The sequence below is a fragment of the Nilaparvata lugens genome, chromosome 1 (genome assembly GCF_014356525.2).
Source record: "Nilaparvata lugens isolate BPH chromosome 1, ASM1435652v1, whole genome shotgun sequence".
In the NCBI taxonomy this organism is placed as follows: Eukaryota; Metazoa; Arthropoda; class Insecta; order Hemiptera; family Delphacidae; genus Nilaparvata; species Nilaparvata lugens.
Genome location: NC_052504.1, coordinates 92,653,216 through 92,669,427, shown reverse-complemented (window position 1 = coordinate 92,669,427; position 16,212 = coordinate 92,653,216). Strand labels below are relative to the sequence as shown.

The following is a 16,212-nucleotide window of genomic DNA, read 5'->3' as shown; positions in this document are numbered from 1 at the left end:
TTTTTCTTTCTATCAATAAACCTGTATCAGCTACCGTCTATAGAAGGCATTGACAAGACAGTTAGTGGTTCGGCAAAGTTTTTCTCCAATCTCATTCCACTGCCATTATAACCTGGACCTCACTATATTCGTTCTTTTTAATAACAAAAAAAATTAATTTAATAATAAGCATTTCATGATAGAAAATAAAATTGAAGAAAAATATACTCTAGTTTTACAAATTTTTGTATTCGTTTTCATTTCTCTATCATGTTGGATCAAATTGTAATGCAATAAACTCTAGATAATAATAATTTGTATTCGTTGGATTTGTCTACCAAATGAAATACTCATGTGAATTTGTCTGTTAACAGCAAGCATTGACCTGCCAGAAGGAACGAAATGGGTCAAGTTCAACTTGAGACAAAAAGGCTACTATCGTGTCAACTATACGTCAGAAGGCTGGAAAGCATTGTCTGATTTACTTATCAACAACCATGAGGTATGTGTTAGTCTTCTATAATGTAGCCTTCTACTTTAATAAAACACTTGAGGTGATTTATACTGATTAAATTTATTACTTATAAAACTATAACACACGGAGGTAAACTACACCTTTTCCAACTATATTTGAGAAAGTATCAATTGTAATTGAGAATAGTCATTTGTATTTGAGAAAACGTCAGATGTAAATGAGAATAGTCAATTGTATTTGAGATGTCATCACTTGTAGTTGAGAATAGTGAACTTTATTTGAGAAAGTATCATTTTAATTTGAGAACATACAATCTGAAATCGAGAAGTTGTCAGTTGTAATTGAGAAATGATTTTAAATAATCAGTGCTTCCAGTACTTATATTTTTCATAATTGTACTCATAAAAAATAATAATATATTAATATTCCAATAAAACGTTTAGTTTTTAAATAAAAAATTATTTTCGAGTCGCAAAATCCATTGAAGAATTGCCGAATTGCTTGATCAATAGATTCAATTGATTGATGATGAAGTTCAATTGCGGCTTGAACATAGAGAATTTGTCTTCATCAAGTGCAATATTTCACTAAATTTTTGGAGACAAAAGTTGTGTTGCCAATATATTCATAGAAATGATACTCATTAATCATTCATAAACAGTACAGGGGGAATAATTTCACCATTGAAAATATTAATTTGCCCCCATGCAAAGCCTATGATAGTAATTGGAATACTGTGTACGTAGTACAGTATCCTTTCCTGCTCAGATCAAACCTGTTGGCTACCGTAGGCTACAGAAGATCCATGACATGTCAATTGGAAAATTTTCTCGTTTTCAATTGATATCTTCTCATTTACATTTGACGATTCCTCAAATACAATTCACTATTCTCAATTACATGTGATGACTTCTCAAATACAATTGACTATTCTCATCTACATCTGACATTCTCTCAATTACAAGTGACTATCCTCGAATACAATTGATACTATCTCAAATTAACTTGATACTTTCTCAAATACAATTGGAAAAGGTGTAGTATAAGAATAACTGTAACCAAGAAATAATAACTGTTTAAACAACTACAAAAGTCTGCCATGTTGATTACCAGAAGGTTCTAGGAAGCGTTTGCCATTGGTCGACAAACTCTGTCGACCGGAATACACTGAAAGATTCCAGAAGCCCCTTCCCTCTTCAGTCTTTCCTCTTCTCCGTCCTATCTCCTCAATCCGATCCTCATATGAATACCTTGGACGTCCCACTGCTCTCCTTCTTTGCACTCTCACATTAACATACTGTTTTGTTTTGCAATTATCCCCCATTCGCTGTACATGTCCATACCAGCCCAACTACCTCATTTCTATCGTTTCACTGACATCTCTCATGCCCACTTCTCCCCTTATTCTAGTATTCCTTATTCTATCCCTTCTTGTCTTTCCAACAGTTTTTCTATGGCACTTCATTTCCTCTATCCTTATCTTGTTTTCATGAGATTATTTCATTGGCCAGCTTTCACTTCCATAAAGCAAAACAAAATGTATTGTTACCGATTTCCACTCTACAAAACTAGTTCTTGTGGGTTCTAGTACTATAGAAATGAGCTGACAACACTTGGAGTTGAAATTGCACTTTATTGTACTCTACTGAGTAAATGAAACAATGGGGGCTCACTAAAATAGATGAATAAACTCTACTACAGGAAATAATTCAATCAACTAACAAGTATGCATATGGCCAATATAAAGATTAATGACTTATAACACAGTCTCTAATACTTACAGTTCATTAACACAGTATGCAACACTATCACTGTCTGTATCTTATACCAGGACTCTGTATTTCAGCTCGCGTATCACGTATCTCTACCACCGTTCCGTATCACGTGCTCGCGTATCCGTATCACCGTCCTGTATTTCGTATATCGATACAACTTTCACGACAATAATCATAATTATTATCACTAAACTACACTCTTGATAACAATTATTAAAATACTGTCACTATACAATTATCACTATAGTGAGGTCCACGTTATAATGGCAGTGAAGAAAGATAGGAGAAAAACGTTGCCAAGTCTCTCCATTTTGCCACTGATTGTACACAGCTGTTACTCAATTCATCCCATTAAATTTGATCTAATAATAATTATCATTCCCTTGATAAAATAATCAATTTAATGTCAAATTAATCAAGAAAATATATTTTTTCATAATTTGATTCAAAAATTTACTCCCATAACTAAGATCAGATTTTCATTTTTATACAAACCTGAAATGGTGGCTAATTTAAAAAGCTGTGATACACCAATCTGAATATCAAAACAACATAAATTAATTTATTTGGTAGGTATTCTATTCCAATTTCTTTTAAAAATGATAGAAAAATAGAAATCCTTTTTAAAATAAGTAATTCCAAATGGAAATAATTACTCTAAAATAACCTTTTAATATTATCTATACCGATACGAGTAGGTCTAACCTAAACGAGTTGGCTAACTGAAGCATGGATGAAGTCTATAGTGAGGTCCACGTTATAATGACAGTATTTAATTAACTTTGATACTACTATCCTTGTCTATAATTCGACAAAGCAGGTAGTACTATCCTTTTCTAGCCTCGCAACGATGCCAAATCTGTTTTTTGACAGTGTAGAAATATAATTAATTAATGCAGAGAATCGGCATCGCTATTCTCCTATCTTTATCTACTGCCATTATAACATGGACCTCACTATAGGATGGTTAGTTATCAACTTTTAAAATGTCATCTCAGGTATTTTAATTTTTGTTTCTCATACGGTAATGTCTAAAAATTATTTCATTGTTTCAAAAATACATTTTAAATTAATTATACAACTTGTGTACTAAAGTATTTTGATAGAATGAAGAAAAAAATGGCGGCTGAGTTACTTTTGTACAGTCACTGTCAAAAGTAAAAATAAAATATTCTGGCAAACTGACAACATTGCAAAGCTAGAGAGAGATAGCGCTATCTGTTTTGTTGTATGATAGAAAAGGACAGCAACAGTATTGTCAATCGTACTCTGCCATTATAACGTGGACCTCACTATAGGAAATACCAGGCTTTGGGGTACGGCTGATACTGTTCCTTTACCACTGAACGTCTTGCTTATCACTCACTTGTTTATCAACTGACTGACTCGTTCAGGCAAGCGATCCCTCTATATATTATACCTTAACGTTTTTATTCCAGATCACGCCAGAAGGGTGGAGGCTTTTTCCTCTCTATTATCCACACAATAAACAAACCAGAAGTAGTCAGTAGTGTCTGTCCAAACTGCCATGAGCCCTGAAAGATTAAGCCGATCATCGTTCCCCCACGCGCAGGCACACACACCCGGCCAACCTGCGCCATTGATACGTACTACGTAGTATACAGGTAGACAGACCGTCCCTTTACTCACACACACAAAAGGAGACTGTGCTTGTGTGTGTGAGTAGTAGGAGGGTCGGCCCAATCCCTTCAGAGCTCATGTCTGCTTGGACAGAGTATAGAATACCTTAGAGATGTAAACAAAAAAGGTGACTCAGTCCCATAGACAATAGGGACCTGTCAATCATCAGCCACCCTGCTGCCCCATTCCGGCATTTACGGCTCTACGGGACCCGGCTCTCATCACTCTGTCTCCCTCTATTTTGTTTCCATCTCTGTTCCTCCTTCATATCACTCATGAACATGTGGAATTCCATAACAGTATCTTATTAACGTAATTATTGTTTCTATTCCAGGTTCTGAGTGCCGCAGATCGGGCAAGTCTGTTGAATGACGCGTTCAGTTTGGCCAGCGCTGGTTACCTCAACTACAACACTGCCCTCAGTCTGCTCAAGTACATTTCCAAGGAAACTCACTTTGTTCCGTTGCAATCGGCCTCAGGTGCATTGGCATCACTCGACAGACATCTACGCGATACACCTGTCTATGACAAATTCAAGGTCAGTTCTTAATCTATTCAATCACAACATTAAATCAATGAATCAACCGGATTCACTAATACTGTCCCGATGATAGATAGATAGATAGATATCCTATTATATTAAGCGAGCAATTTCTGTATATTTGAATATATTTTCATATTTGCTGGTTATTTATATTTATGGTTATTTATGTTCAACGGATCTCGAAAACGGCTCTAACGATTTTGACGAAATTTGGTACATAGTAGGTTTATGATATAAAAATTCGATTGCACTAGGTCTCATCCCTGGGAAAACTCGCTGAAGGACATGAAAAGGATAATTCATCCTTGGAAAAACAGATTATAATTTCATCGTCTGTCGATAACAGAAAATGCGTGTGCCTGTGTGGGAGATCAGCTGTGTAATCAGCTTACCGTATCTCGCGAGAAATCTAGAAATTTTAATAGACTCGATCAAAATAATCAGATTCGTTGACATGACATGGTATATCATAATATTCAAAGTTAATCATTATTTTACAGTTTTAAGAGATTAGTGAGTGTTATTTTGTTATTCAATTTGGTTTGTAAACAATCTAAATTAGAACTTTTCTGTTTTCAAATATTTTGACTGGAAATTGGACCTGAATTCAAGTGTATGGAACATAACCTACTTTTGGTCTATTTATAGTGTATAAATCGAAATTCGGGGAAGAAACAGTTTAGGGCTGTACCTGTTAGTCCTTCCCCAATCATTTTGAAGAATTGTGTTCTGTTTATCAACAAATAAATAACGAGCGAAGCTCGGTGCCCCGATATTGGATACTGAATTGTTATAGTAAAGATGATAGTTTCTTGATCAATTACGGAGGGATTTTTCCAACTCCGCGTTCCCGCAACAGCTGGTGAAAGCTACTAATATTGCTCCTGTGTGCAGGCAGCTCTAAATAACCAACTGTAGGTACCACTAATTGAGGGAATCGCCTTACTTTTTTAATATTTTGAATTATTTCATAATATGTGATGTCCTAATCTTATCGCCAACCCAACAAGATTAGACAGTACCTAAATAATATTTAATATAATATATGTCCTTATTGAAAACTGGGCATCTGAGGCAATTGATTTTGTTGGAAACCTTCATTGATACGATATCTGATACGATACGATATTGATCTCGATTATGATTGATCTCGTATATCCGCATTGACAGTCATGCAATGTTATCTGTTTTCATAGAAGAACACACTTCATAGAATAAAATATTTTTTCATTTCATTCCCTACCGATCAAATTTAGAAGGAATGTGGGTTTGATATATTTCGTCATATCTGCTGTTCCCTCCAGTTAGTAGTTATTTGGCTCAGTGCATTCATATATAACTAACCTACAATACAGCATTTCCCTTGTTTCAGAATTCCCATGTTCCAGAATCTCCCTCGTTACTTACTCACTTACTTACTCCCAGGGCCATCTATATCTAAGTTGATATTTAGCCGCACCAACCAACTACGTCTCCACGTAGTTCGCTCCTCAGCATGATTTTCTGTCGCTCAAGCCTCTCCATATCAGTCTTAACCTGTTGCCACCATCTCTGTCTGGGTCTCCCACGGGGTCTTCTTCCTGGAGGGTTGGGTGTTGAAACTTTTTTCAGCTTGGACTCTTCTCCTCTCCTGAGTACGTGCCCGGCCCATTGTTGACCGAGCGAAGTGAGGTCTAAGATTCAAGTCGACGGTTTGGTATTTCTCTTAATGTTTAAATGTTTATATGCTTTTATGTTGCGCATTTACGGCGAAACGCGGTAATAGATTTTCATGAAATTTGACTGGTATGTTCCTTTTTTAATTGCGCGTCGACGTATATACAAGGTTTTTGAAAATTTTGCATTTCAAGGATAATATAAAAGGAGAAAGGAACTTCCTTCATACGTCAATATTAGAGTAAAAATCATACTGTAGAATTATCCATCATAAATCAGCTGACAAGTGATTACACAGATGTGTGGAGAAGCCAGTCTATTGCTGTATTTCCATAAGGTCTATAGTTTCAATCAGGTACTTGTGGATGAGAATACTGCGTGAGGTCTACTGTTCACAGAACTACTAGTGTAGAGATATCTGATTTCCTTATTACGGTTCCCTCGTTCCCATGAATAATGCAAATAAAAACAAGATACAAAAATATCTTATGAATGACCCATCGTCTATGCTATTATTTGTTGCTAATAATTAGAAAATCCTTATTTATAGATAATATTTTTGTATGCTTTGTTGGTTTGTAGAAATTCGTTCAAACCCTACTGGAGCCTCTAGATGTCGACTCCATGTGGAGCAGCTCACCATCTGAAACCTACATGGATAGGTAAAGTATTTTTTTCATTTCGTATTATCATTATGATCATAATTATTTCGATAATCTTCTATATAATAAGAGAGAGTTGGGTTGTTTTGTTTTATTTTTACTGAGGATGATGCTCACACAAGCCGTCAGGCTTGTGCGTGGGTAATGAGTGAAAGGGATGATGATGAGAGATGACAACTACGTTTTAGGTAGTCGGGACCGACGGCTTATCGTCTCCTCCGGAAGACGGGGTGGCAGTATTCGTGTGTTCGTATTGTATGTGTTCATATTTGTTCGATTGCTCTCATAAAAACATGTCAACTTGTGGATTGCATACCGAAAAAACGGGGGAATGATTTGGATCTCCAAATTTTGCACATAGATTCTAAAAATATCAATATAGTTCATCTCTAAGCCCAAATTTCAATTTTCCTTCTAGATTTTTCAGAATTAATTTTCAAACTTCATTCATGAATATAATATTATAATTGAAATGTACATATCATATGTTAATATACAACTATAATCTATAGTGACTACCTCTCCGATACAGATGGTTGCAATTGGTAACTAAATTAATAACCAGTCCAATTTTATCAGGTTGGCATCAAGTTACATCAGATAATATCGGGGACCGAGCTTCGCTCTGGAGTACAAAAGCATAAAACATTTATTACGAAAGAAGAAATTATAATAACATTCATACAGAAATGTTCTATTTAATCACAGTAAATTGAGATTAATTCCCAGAGGAATGCAAAAATTTCCCTCACAAAGGACCAGTTGCACAAAAGCCGGTTAATTTTTAATCTGGATTAACTTCACGTGAACCAAATCAGAGAAGACCATTTCAAAAAGATGGATCTACTGTAATTAATCAGGATTGAAAATAACCCGGCTTTTTTGCAACCGGCACTAAGTACCTGATTGAATGATTACAAAAGTCCAACAGCTGAGTCATAATTTTGACACAGTCCCACACACATTAACTCGCTCACTCACTTCCATCACCAACAGACGACGAAATAATTATTATCAGCAGTTTCGCCTTCAGCGAGTTTTCCCAGGGATGAAACCTAGTGCAATCGAATCTTCATATTATAAACCTACTATGTTCTGAATTTCTTGGGAATCGTTAGAGCCGTTTTCGAGATCCGGTGAAATACAAACATATAAACATCTAAACATATAAACAGAAGTTGCTCGTTTAATAGTATAGGATAACCAGGACCTCCTATATACTACTATATATAGGAAGTCCTGATATAACATTATCATCTATCCTCTATAGGAGCAGTAGCAAGGCAAAGAATCGGCAACGATGTTTGCCTTTTTTTCTCCACTGCCATTATAACGTGGACTTCCCTCACTATAGGATACATGACTTGTTTGTATAATTGATTCTCATTGGACTACTCACATAATAAAGTGTCATTACATTAATTGTAGAGAAATATGCATAATCTATAATAGATTAAAGAACTGGCTTATACACGTACAGGATATGAAAATTATGTTTGACGCATCATTACGTCTAAACTACTGGACTGAAATTAACTTGAAATTTTGCATATAGATTCTTAATTAACCGAGGATGGTTGTAGGCCTACTTCAAATTCTTCAAGATTCCACTCGGTCAAGTTTTCAGGTTGTCAAGTTTTAAAATAGACCCTTGCGGAGCACGGGTTACCTGCTTGTCTATAATGTAGTAATAACGGAAAGAACTGGCTTATACACTTACGGGACAGAAAAATAATGTTTGACTCATCATCACGTCTGAACTACTGGACTGATTAACTTGAAATGTTGCATATAGATTCTTAATCAAGGATGATTCCAGGCCTATTTTAATTTCTTCAAGATTTCAGTAGGTCAAGTTTTAATTAGACCCTTGCGGAGCACGGGTTACCTGCTAGTAATATCATAGTCACTTTCATTATATTCATCAAAATCAAGTTCATTTCGATCATAATAATCTCAATAATAATCATCATGATCATAATCATTTTGATCATCAAGGGAGTCCGTCCCCGCTATACGAATAAACTTTCACTTATTTGAGAATTGTAAGTAATCTATTTTTTTTTCTCTTCATCATCTTACGTACAAGGATTAGGTTAATGCCTGTTCCGACTTACAAACAGCTTATTAGTATCTATATTTCAATTATTACAAAATTAAGCTATAATATATACAAGTATTTTTTCTCTTTACAATCTGACGGAATTTGCAGTTACAATCATTTTGCGCTTGTTTTTTGCAGGAGAAGACGAATCGTTCTGTTTGGTCTATTGTCCAAATTCGAGATTCCCAGTGTTGTCACTTTTGCTCACAAGAAGTTCACGGATTGGCTGCTGAACAATGGATCGAAGCCCGATGTTGACGTCAGAGGCATCATTTACGAGACTGGTAAGTATCATACAGAAACAAAAACACTAGGGGCCGATTTCCGAGCTCGGGATTTAGCCAAGTCCTAGACTTTAAACAGCTGGAGTCAGAAAATTGGTTCTCCAAAACGGGGCGTAGTCGCAGTCATTGTCATAGTCATGTTTGAATTAAATTTCGAAAAACTAGAAAATTGAACATAAAATAAAGAGAAAATAGTGTAAGGTTTCAGCTATTTTGAATTATTTAGGAATGTCTAATTTCGTCAAGGAAAAACGTTTCCAATTAGAGAAATGAGAAAATAAATAAAACTACGACTACTGTTATAAAAGCTGCGACTACGCCCCGTTTTGGAAAGCCAATTTTCTGACTACAGCTGTTTAAAGTCTAGGACTTAGCTGAATCCCGAGCTCGGAAACCGGCCCTAGAAGTTCTAGTAGACCTCACGCAGTTTTCTCTTCCACAAGTATCTGATGTCACATGCTCTAGTTGATTCAGAATTTACTCTTAAAAACTGTTATTTGGTTTCTCCAAGATCAAAATCTCACTTATGTTAATAAACTCAGTTCACGTTTGAACTTGTACCCCATATGATGGTTTGTTTATCCAGTTTCGTGATAATCTTTCCATCTGATAAAAATATTTCTCAACTATTTTAAAAGTAATTTTTTCAATCAATAATATTACTAGTAGTTCTGCGAACAGTAGACCTCGCTCATGAATAGCCTACAACTTCCAAACTAATGAGAAGGGCCATTAATAAAGTATATTGTATATTGTGAAGATTTATCCATGACATCTATTATTTTCTCCTTTGAAAGTGCTAAAGACATTGTTTCCAGGGACACCGGACTTATAAATGTCTCTCAAGGAGGTACCTTCATATCGTCCACATATTTACAATATTACACATTTTCTAACAATTAATTATAAGAAATCGGTCAACTGACAGACAAATGGAATATGCAGTAGGCAATTTAGACCATGAATCGTCTCACAGACGATAGTGAGACGGAAATGATTCTAAATAACATGGGTATGTTGGTGACAATGACAGGAGGCTGCTAATAATGTTTTTCATGAAAAGTGGATTCAATGTTATGGCGGCTTGTTATGCCTATGCAGAATGTTTATGCTCACAAGTCGGTTTCCGATCTCATACTAAAACGAAAACAAGAGCTAACTAACTAAGCTGTGAGGTCTCCGGCCGGTTCGGTAGGTCTAGAAACTATTCATCTATGAAACAGGGAAATATAGTGTTGAAAAGGGAAGAAATGGTACAATCAAGTGAGAAGTTTTCCGCAATTAATAAATACAGTATGATTTGGAGCGGCTCAGACGTATCAAGGTTCACCGCTGACAACTCTTGTCCTCTATCGATAGCATTCCAACGATACCATTCATTCAATACAGCACATTTTAGAGCGGCACAATTTATATTAAAATCGGAGGTCTTATTAAAAATTGTTACACATACGTTTCTGCGCCTTGTTTCAAAGAACTTGCAATAAATTTCATCCAAATCGGACAATATCTGCGACTGTAACTGCGGTACAAACAAACAAACAGACAAAAGCCGATCAAGTCGAAACTAAGACCTCAGCTTCGCTTCGGTCAATAATTTCTCAGCATTATTCAGTTCATTTAATCATCTTTTATTTTATTTTCAATCACCTATAAATTTGTTTTTCAAATGTGAGAATATTGATATCGATGGCACGCTTCATACAAAATATTGAAACCCTACATTATAGAAATAGACACGGCCAGACATCTGTGTAATGCATGCAATGAATAATCCACTTGTCAGCTGATTGATTATGAATAATTCTATAGTCTGATTGATCCTATCTTCACAGTAGATATATAATTGATATCAGAGTATGGAGGAATTCCTTTTCTTTTCATATTATCCTTAAAATGCAAAATTTCAAAAAACCTTGAGTATACATCAACGCGCTGTTGAAAAAGGAATATTCCTGCCAAATCTCATCAAATTCTATCAACGCGTGTGGCCGTAATTCGTTACATATAGACAGACAAAAGCAAATCGAGTTGAAACATAGGCCTCACTAAGTTCGGTCAATTATTAGATATCCCATGGTATAGGGCGTTTATGTCGCAACTTTACTGTTATCTCAAGCCGATAGTCCACGTAGTTCTTTCCTGTGAAGCTGTGTGACGCTGGTAGTCTCTCATATTGTGCCGTTCATACACTCTCACCCGGCAAAACAGTAAAAATCTACAATAATCGACAGTAATCGGATTGAGTTAACAGTAAAAGTTGTCATTGTTTCTCTATGTAAGTATTCATTAAATGATTTGTTGTCTAATTGAGTTTGTTCTATCTAGTTCTAAGGCTCAACTCACACTTACGCTACTCAGGTCGAGAAGAGACTCGACTCTAGTCGAGAGCATGTGTTTTCAAATGGTGACAGTCGCTGAGACTAGAAACGACTGGTTTGAGTGTCACCATTTGGAAACAAGTGCTCTCGACTAGAGTCGAGTCTCTTCTCGACCTGAGTCGCGTAAGTGTGAGTTGAGACTAATAATGTTTTCAAGTCAAAACAAGTACTTTTAAAATTTTCTTCCCATTACGATCTGTTTGTTAATTATCACTTTTAAATAATTACGAAAGGGTAGGTTGGGAGGTTAGGTTTTGCTTTTAAATTGCAAATTGCTTGTATTATTCAAATGTTTTGATAATTATTGTAAAACATAAACATAAAGATAACATGTCAGAACATGTTTGTGTTATATAATTTGACTACACGACACCGTATGATTTTCAAGAATGTGATATTTTGCCTACCCTGTTTAAAAGCCTACGTCACGGCTGCAGTTCCCCCACTCCAATTTCATATCAACTCCAATACAATGATGAGTGATCAACCTTCTGTCTACTAACTTTGGGGTACCATCACTACCTCCGTAAACGCCGTTTATTATTGTAGGTTGGGAGGTTAGGTTTTTGCTCTTAAATGGCAAAATGCTTGTATTATTCAAATGTTTTGATAATTATTGTAAAACAGAAACATACACTCAGACCAGTCGATTCTAGTCTCCGCGATTGTCACCATTTGAAAACACATGCTCTCGACTAGAGTCAAGTCTCTTTTCGAGTGATCAACCTTCTGTCTACTAACTTTGGGGTACGATCACTACCTCCGTAAACACCGTTCAGTGTGGTAGTGGTACGATTTACAAGTGTGCGCTGGAATTGTTTAATATGGTAACTATTCCCATCGTCAATTTTGACAATTTCTTAGTCTTTTTCATTTAATATTCCAATAGAAATCATATGTTCCCGTGCACTTGTTGTAAATCGTACCTGATTTAACCATATTCAAGTGTATTGAACATCAGTGCAAGAAACATTACATATTAAGAAACTATATCACAATGAACTATGAGGATAGTCTAACTTCTGTCAACAAACAAATTAACTTCTACATGATTTTATTTGATGGTGTAAAATAAGAATTAGTTTTCTAATTTTACTACATTCCACAATACAATACTGTATTGAGAATTTTTTACAACTTTCATAAAATTGTAAAACGAAAATGAAGAAATTGATGAAAAATTTCCTCATTCCTTTATTTTAACATGTAAAATTTCTGGGATGGTACAAGCTCAAGTCCAAATTTGTTCCTATCCCAATAACAGTCTTACTTTTGGCTATGCTCACATTCCTAATTTGATAGATTAACCAAAACCGAACAAAACAAACGAAGAACAAAAAAATAACAAACATTTTTGAACTTGAGAATACTTTGAATGTTTAGAATAAGCAGGATCATCCAATAACAATCGAATGCTAAGAAAGATAAACTATTTCATTCCCTTTAAGGCAAGACGGACTTATGCAGACAGACGGAGAAAGAACACTGCAATGCACTGCATATGTCTGCTCACGTCGTCATGCTACTATTGTTTCTGTGTGCAGACAGCTCTCAATAACCAACTCGAGGTACTATTTATATCGAGGATATTTCATAATATTTGATGTCCTAATCTTATCGCCAACCCGTCTATTTGTTGATGTGTCCATTTACCTTTAAGCTTCTAGGGAGAGAATGATTAATCATTGAATAACGATGATTTTGTGTTCTAGGCATAAAAAATAGCAGCAAAGAAGAGTGGGAAAAGCTGTGGAAAATTTATTTGAAAGAAGACGATCCACAGGAAAACAGTCGCATTCGAAACACACTGGCCGCTTCTAATGATCCAGCTATGATTGACCAGTGAGTCACCAACTTGAATGAATTCTAAAACAATTTCTATCCAAATTTGGGAAAGGAACAGTTTTGGGCTTTGAGCCTATTGTTCCTTTCCCAATCATACATAGTTGAGAATGATATTGTATCTATCAATGAATAAATAAATAAATTATTATAGGCGATTAAATTCGATTAAGTGGAGAGACTCTCTGTCGATATTATCTGTATTTCGAGGTCACCGATTTGAGATAATACTATTATACTAGCCGTCAGGCTCGCTTCGCTCGCTATATCCGTCTAGACAGGGGGCTCCGCCCCTGGACCCCCGACTGGATCGTCCAAAAATGAGATCAGCGGGCTCGCTTCGCTCGCCTGCATTTTTCATTTGAGCATACTTCATTCCATCAGAAAGTCAAAGTACCAAATTTGAACATTTTCTGTCTATTAGTCGCTGACAGAACTGAGTAAACGCTAATTTTGGGCGTATATTTTGCGTTATTTCAAATTCCTTCTAACACAACATTATTACACCCCTGCTGAGCTTCTGTAGTAAATTTGAACATTTTCTGTTCATTTGCTCTCGATAAAGCTGAGAAAGCGCAAAAAAACGCTGGAAAACGCAGATTTTGGGCGTATCTTTGGCGTTATTTCAAATTCCTTCTAACACAACATTAATACACCCTAGCTTAGCTTCTGTACTAAATTTGAACAATTTCTGTACATTTGTTCTCGATAAATCTGAGAAAAAGCAAAAAACGCTAATTTTGGGCGTATCTTTGGAAATTTTTCCAAATCCGTTCTTAGCGCGCCTCTAAACGGCCAACTGAACATACCTACCAAATTTTAAGGTTTTTGGTCCGGTAGATTTTTAGTTCTGCGAGTGAGTGAGTCAGTCAGTCAGTCAGTCAGTGAGTGAGTGCCATTTCGCTTTTATATATATATTATATATATATATATATATATATATAATATATATATATATATATATAGATTTAGCAAAATATAACAAATCAATATTTGATTTATATTGACTCTCATATCTAATAAATTAATATTTCTCCAAAAGTAATACCATAGAGCAATAATAACATAAGTAGATATCCATGGTATAGGGCGTTTATGTCGCAACTTTTACTGTTATCTCAAGCCGATAACTCAAACGTTAAAAAAACTTGAATTCAAGTAGATTGCACCAATGTAAACACAGATAGCTTATGGTTTTATTTTTTCATTTTGCGTTGATTTAATAAGTTTGATATTATGAGTGCTCTTTGATGTTAATGCAGCTTTGCAGTAATTTTTGAGCAGAATGATTGATTTTCAGGCTGATGGAGTTGGCTAAAGATGAGAGCAATGTCCGTTCGCAGGACTACATACTCATGCTTTCTGTAATCTCCAGTTATCCTGTTGGGAATAAGGCTGTCTGGAAGTTTGTAAGGTGAGACCTTTGGATTCCATTGTAATACCAACAACCACACAATCCAGCTGAACCGTGTTTTTCTAATAATTCTAAGGCTCAACACACACTACCTCGACTCGAATCGTACGACTCCAGTCGAGGATACTCGAGTCTCTCGACCTTACGACTTTCTTTCTCATTGTCACTACTCAAGTTCCATGCTACTCCATTTTTAACCTCACATTATTAAAAATATGAGATCCAATTCGACACTTCTGCGCATGTAAAAAATTTTATAATAATTATTATGAATATTGTCTTATCTAATTTATATTATTGTCTTATCTAAAATGTTAAAACATCACTTCCATAAAACTTTAATTAAAAATGAACGGTACTAAGCAACTCAAGTCGAGGCTCGACCAACATGTCGAGTCGACGCTCGACTCAGTCTCAGAGTCGTGAGGCCGCAGAGACTAGAGTCGACTGGTCTGAGTGTCACCATTTGGAAACACGTGCTTTCGACTAGAGTCGAGTCTCCTCTCGACCTGAGTCGCGTAAGTGTGAGCTAAGCCTAAATGTTTTCAAGTCAATATTAGTCAATATAGAAAACTTCTATAACTGATATATTTGTATTCTGTGATACAACTCATAAACTTGACAGTAAGGCTCAACTCACATTCATCTGTCTACTAACTTTGGGGTACGATCACTACCTCCGTAAACACCGTTTAGTGTGGTAGTGGTACGATTTACAAGTGTGCACTGGAATTGTTTAGAAAACATGCCGCGTCGAGTTTCGTCGAGAAGAGAAACTTCCGCGACTCAGGTCGAGAAGAGACTCGACTCTAGTCGAGAGCATGTGTTTTCAAATGGTGACGTCGCGGAGACTAGAATCGACTGGTCTGAGTATCACCAATTGAACACATGCTCTCGACAAGACCTGAGTCGCGTAAGTGTGAGTTGAGCCCTTAGACCATTTATAGAATAGACACGGCCAATTGTATATTCATACTAAAAGTCGATGAAGCCAACATCTCTACTGCAAAATCCACCCACCTTGACGTCACAACAGTTTGTTGTGTGAGTGTTTGAGGTGTTTAACTTACATTGTTGTTGAACAATGCATTGTTGTTAGCTTGGTTGTGACGTCAAGATGGGCGGATTTTGCAGTAGATGTTGTCTTCAGAGGTTAGACTTCCCAGCGTGTCTACTCTATAAAAGGTCTAAGGTTGAGCCTAAGAGTTTTCTCTGTTACTTCAACCAATATTTAATTATTTATTTCATTCCACAATCACAAAAACAAATTAATATACTTATATTTATACATATTAACGAACTTATACATATTAATATACGTGGATCTCTCTTTAGATCACGCACAGAAATTCAAAATGAGAATTGGAAAATCTATTAACGGTCACTTTGAAGGAATGAATTTGATGAATAAATTGATACAAGTCTGCTAGTCCACACTCTCGCTAAGTCGCTGGT

At 35.8% G+C, this 16,212-nt stretch overlaps 1 protein-coding gene across 1 annotated transcript in view; it reads left to right on the top strand.

Moving 5' to 3' along the window:
- LOC111043343 (glutamyl aminopeptidase) overlaps nucleotides 1-16,212 on the top strand; it is a 51,068-nt gene that overhangs the window by 29,053 nt on the left and 5,803 nt on the right. Inside the window, 6 exon segments of the mRNA XM_039419621.1 lie at nucleotides 354-481; nucleotides 4,205-4,408; nucleotides 6,653-6,732; nucleotides 8,975-9,120; nucleotides 13,214-13,343; nucleotides 14,644-14,757. Coding sequence (XP_039275555.1) covers nucleotides 354-481; nucleotides 4,205-4,408; nucleotides 6,653-6,732; nucleotides 8,975-9,120; nucleotides 13,214-13,343; nucleotides 14,644-14,757 — 802 coding nt within the window.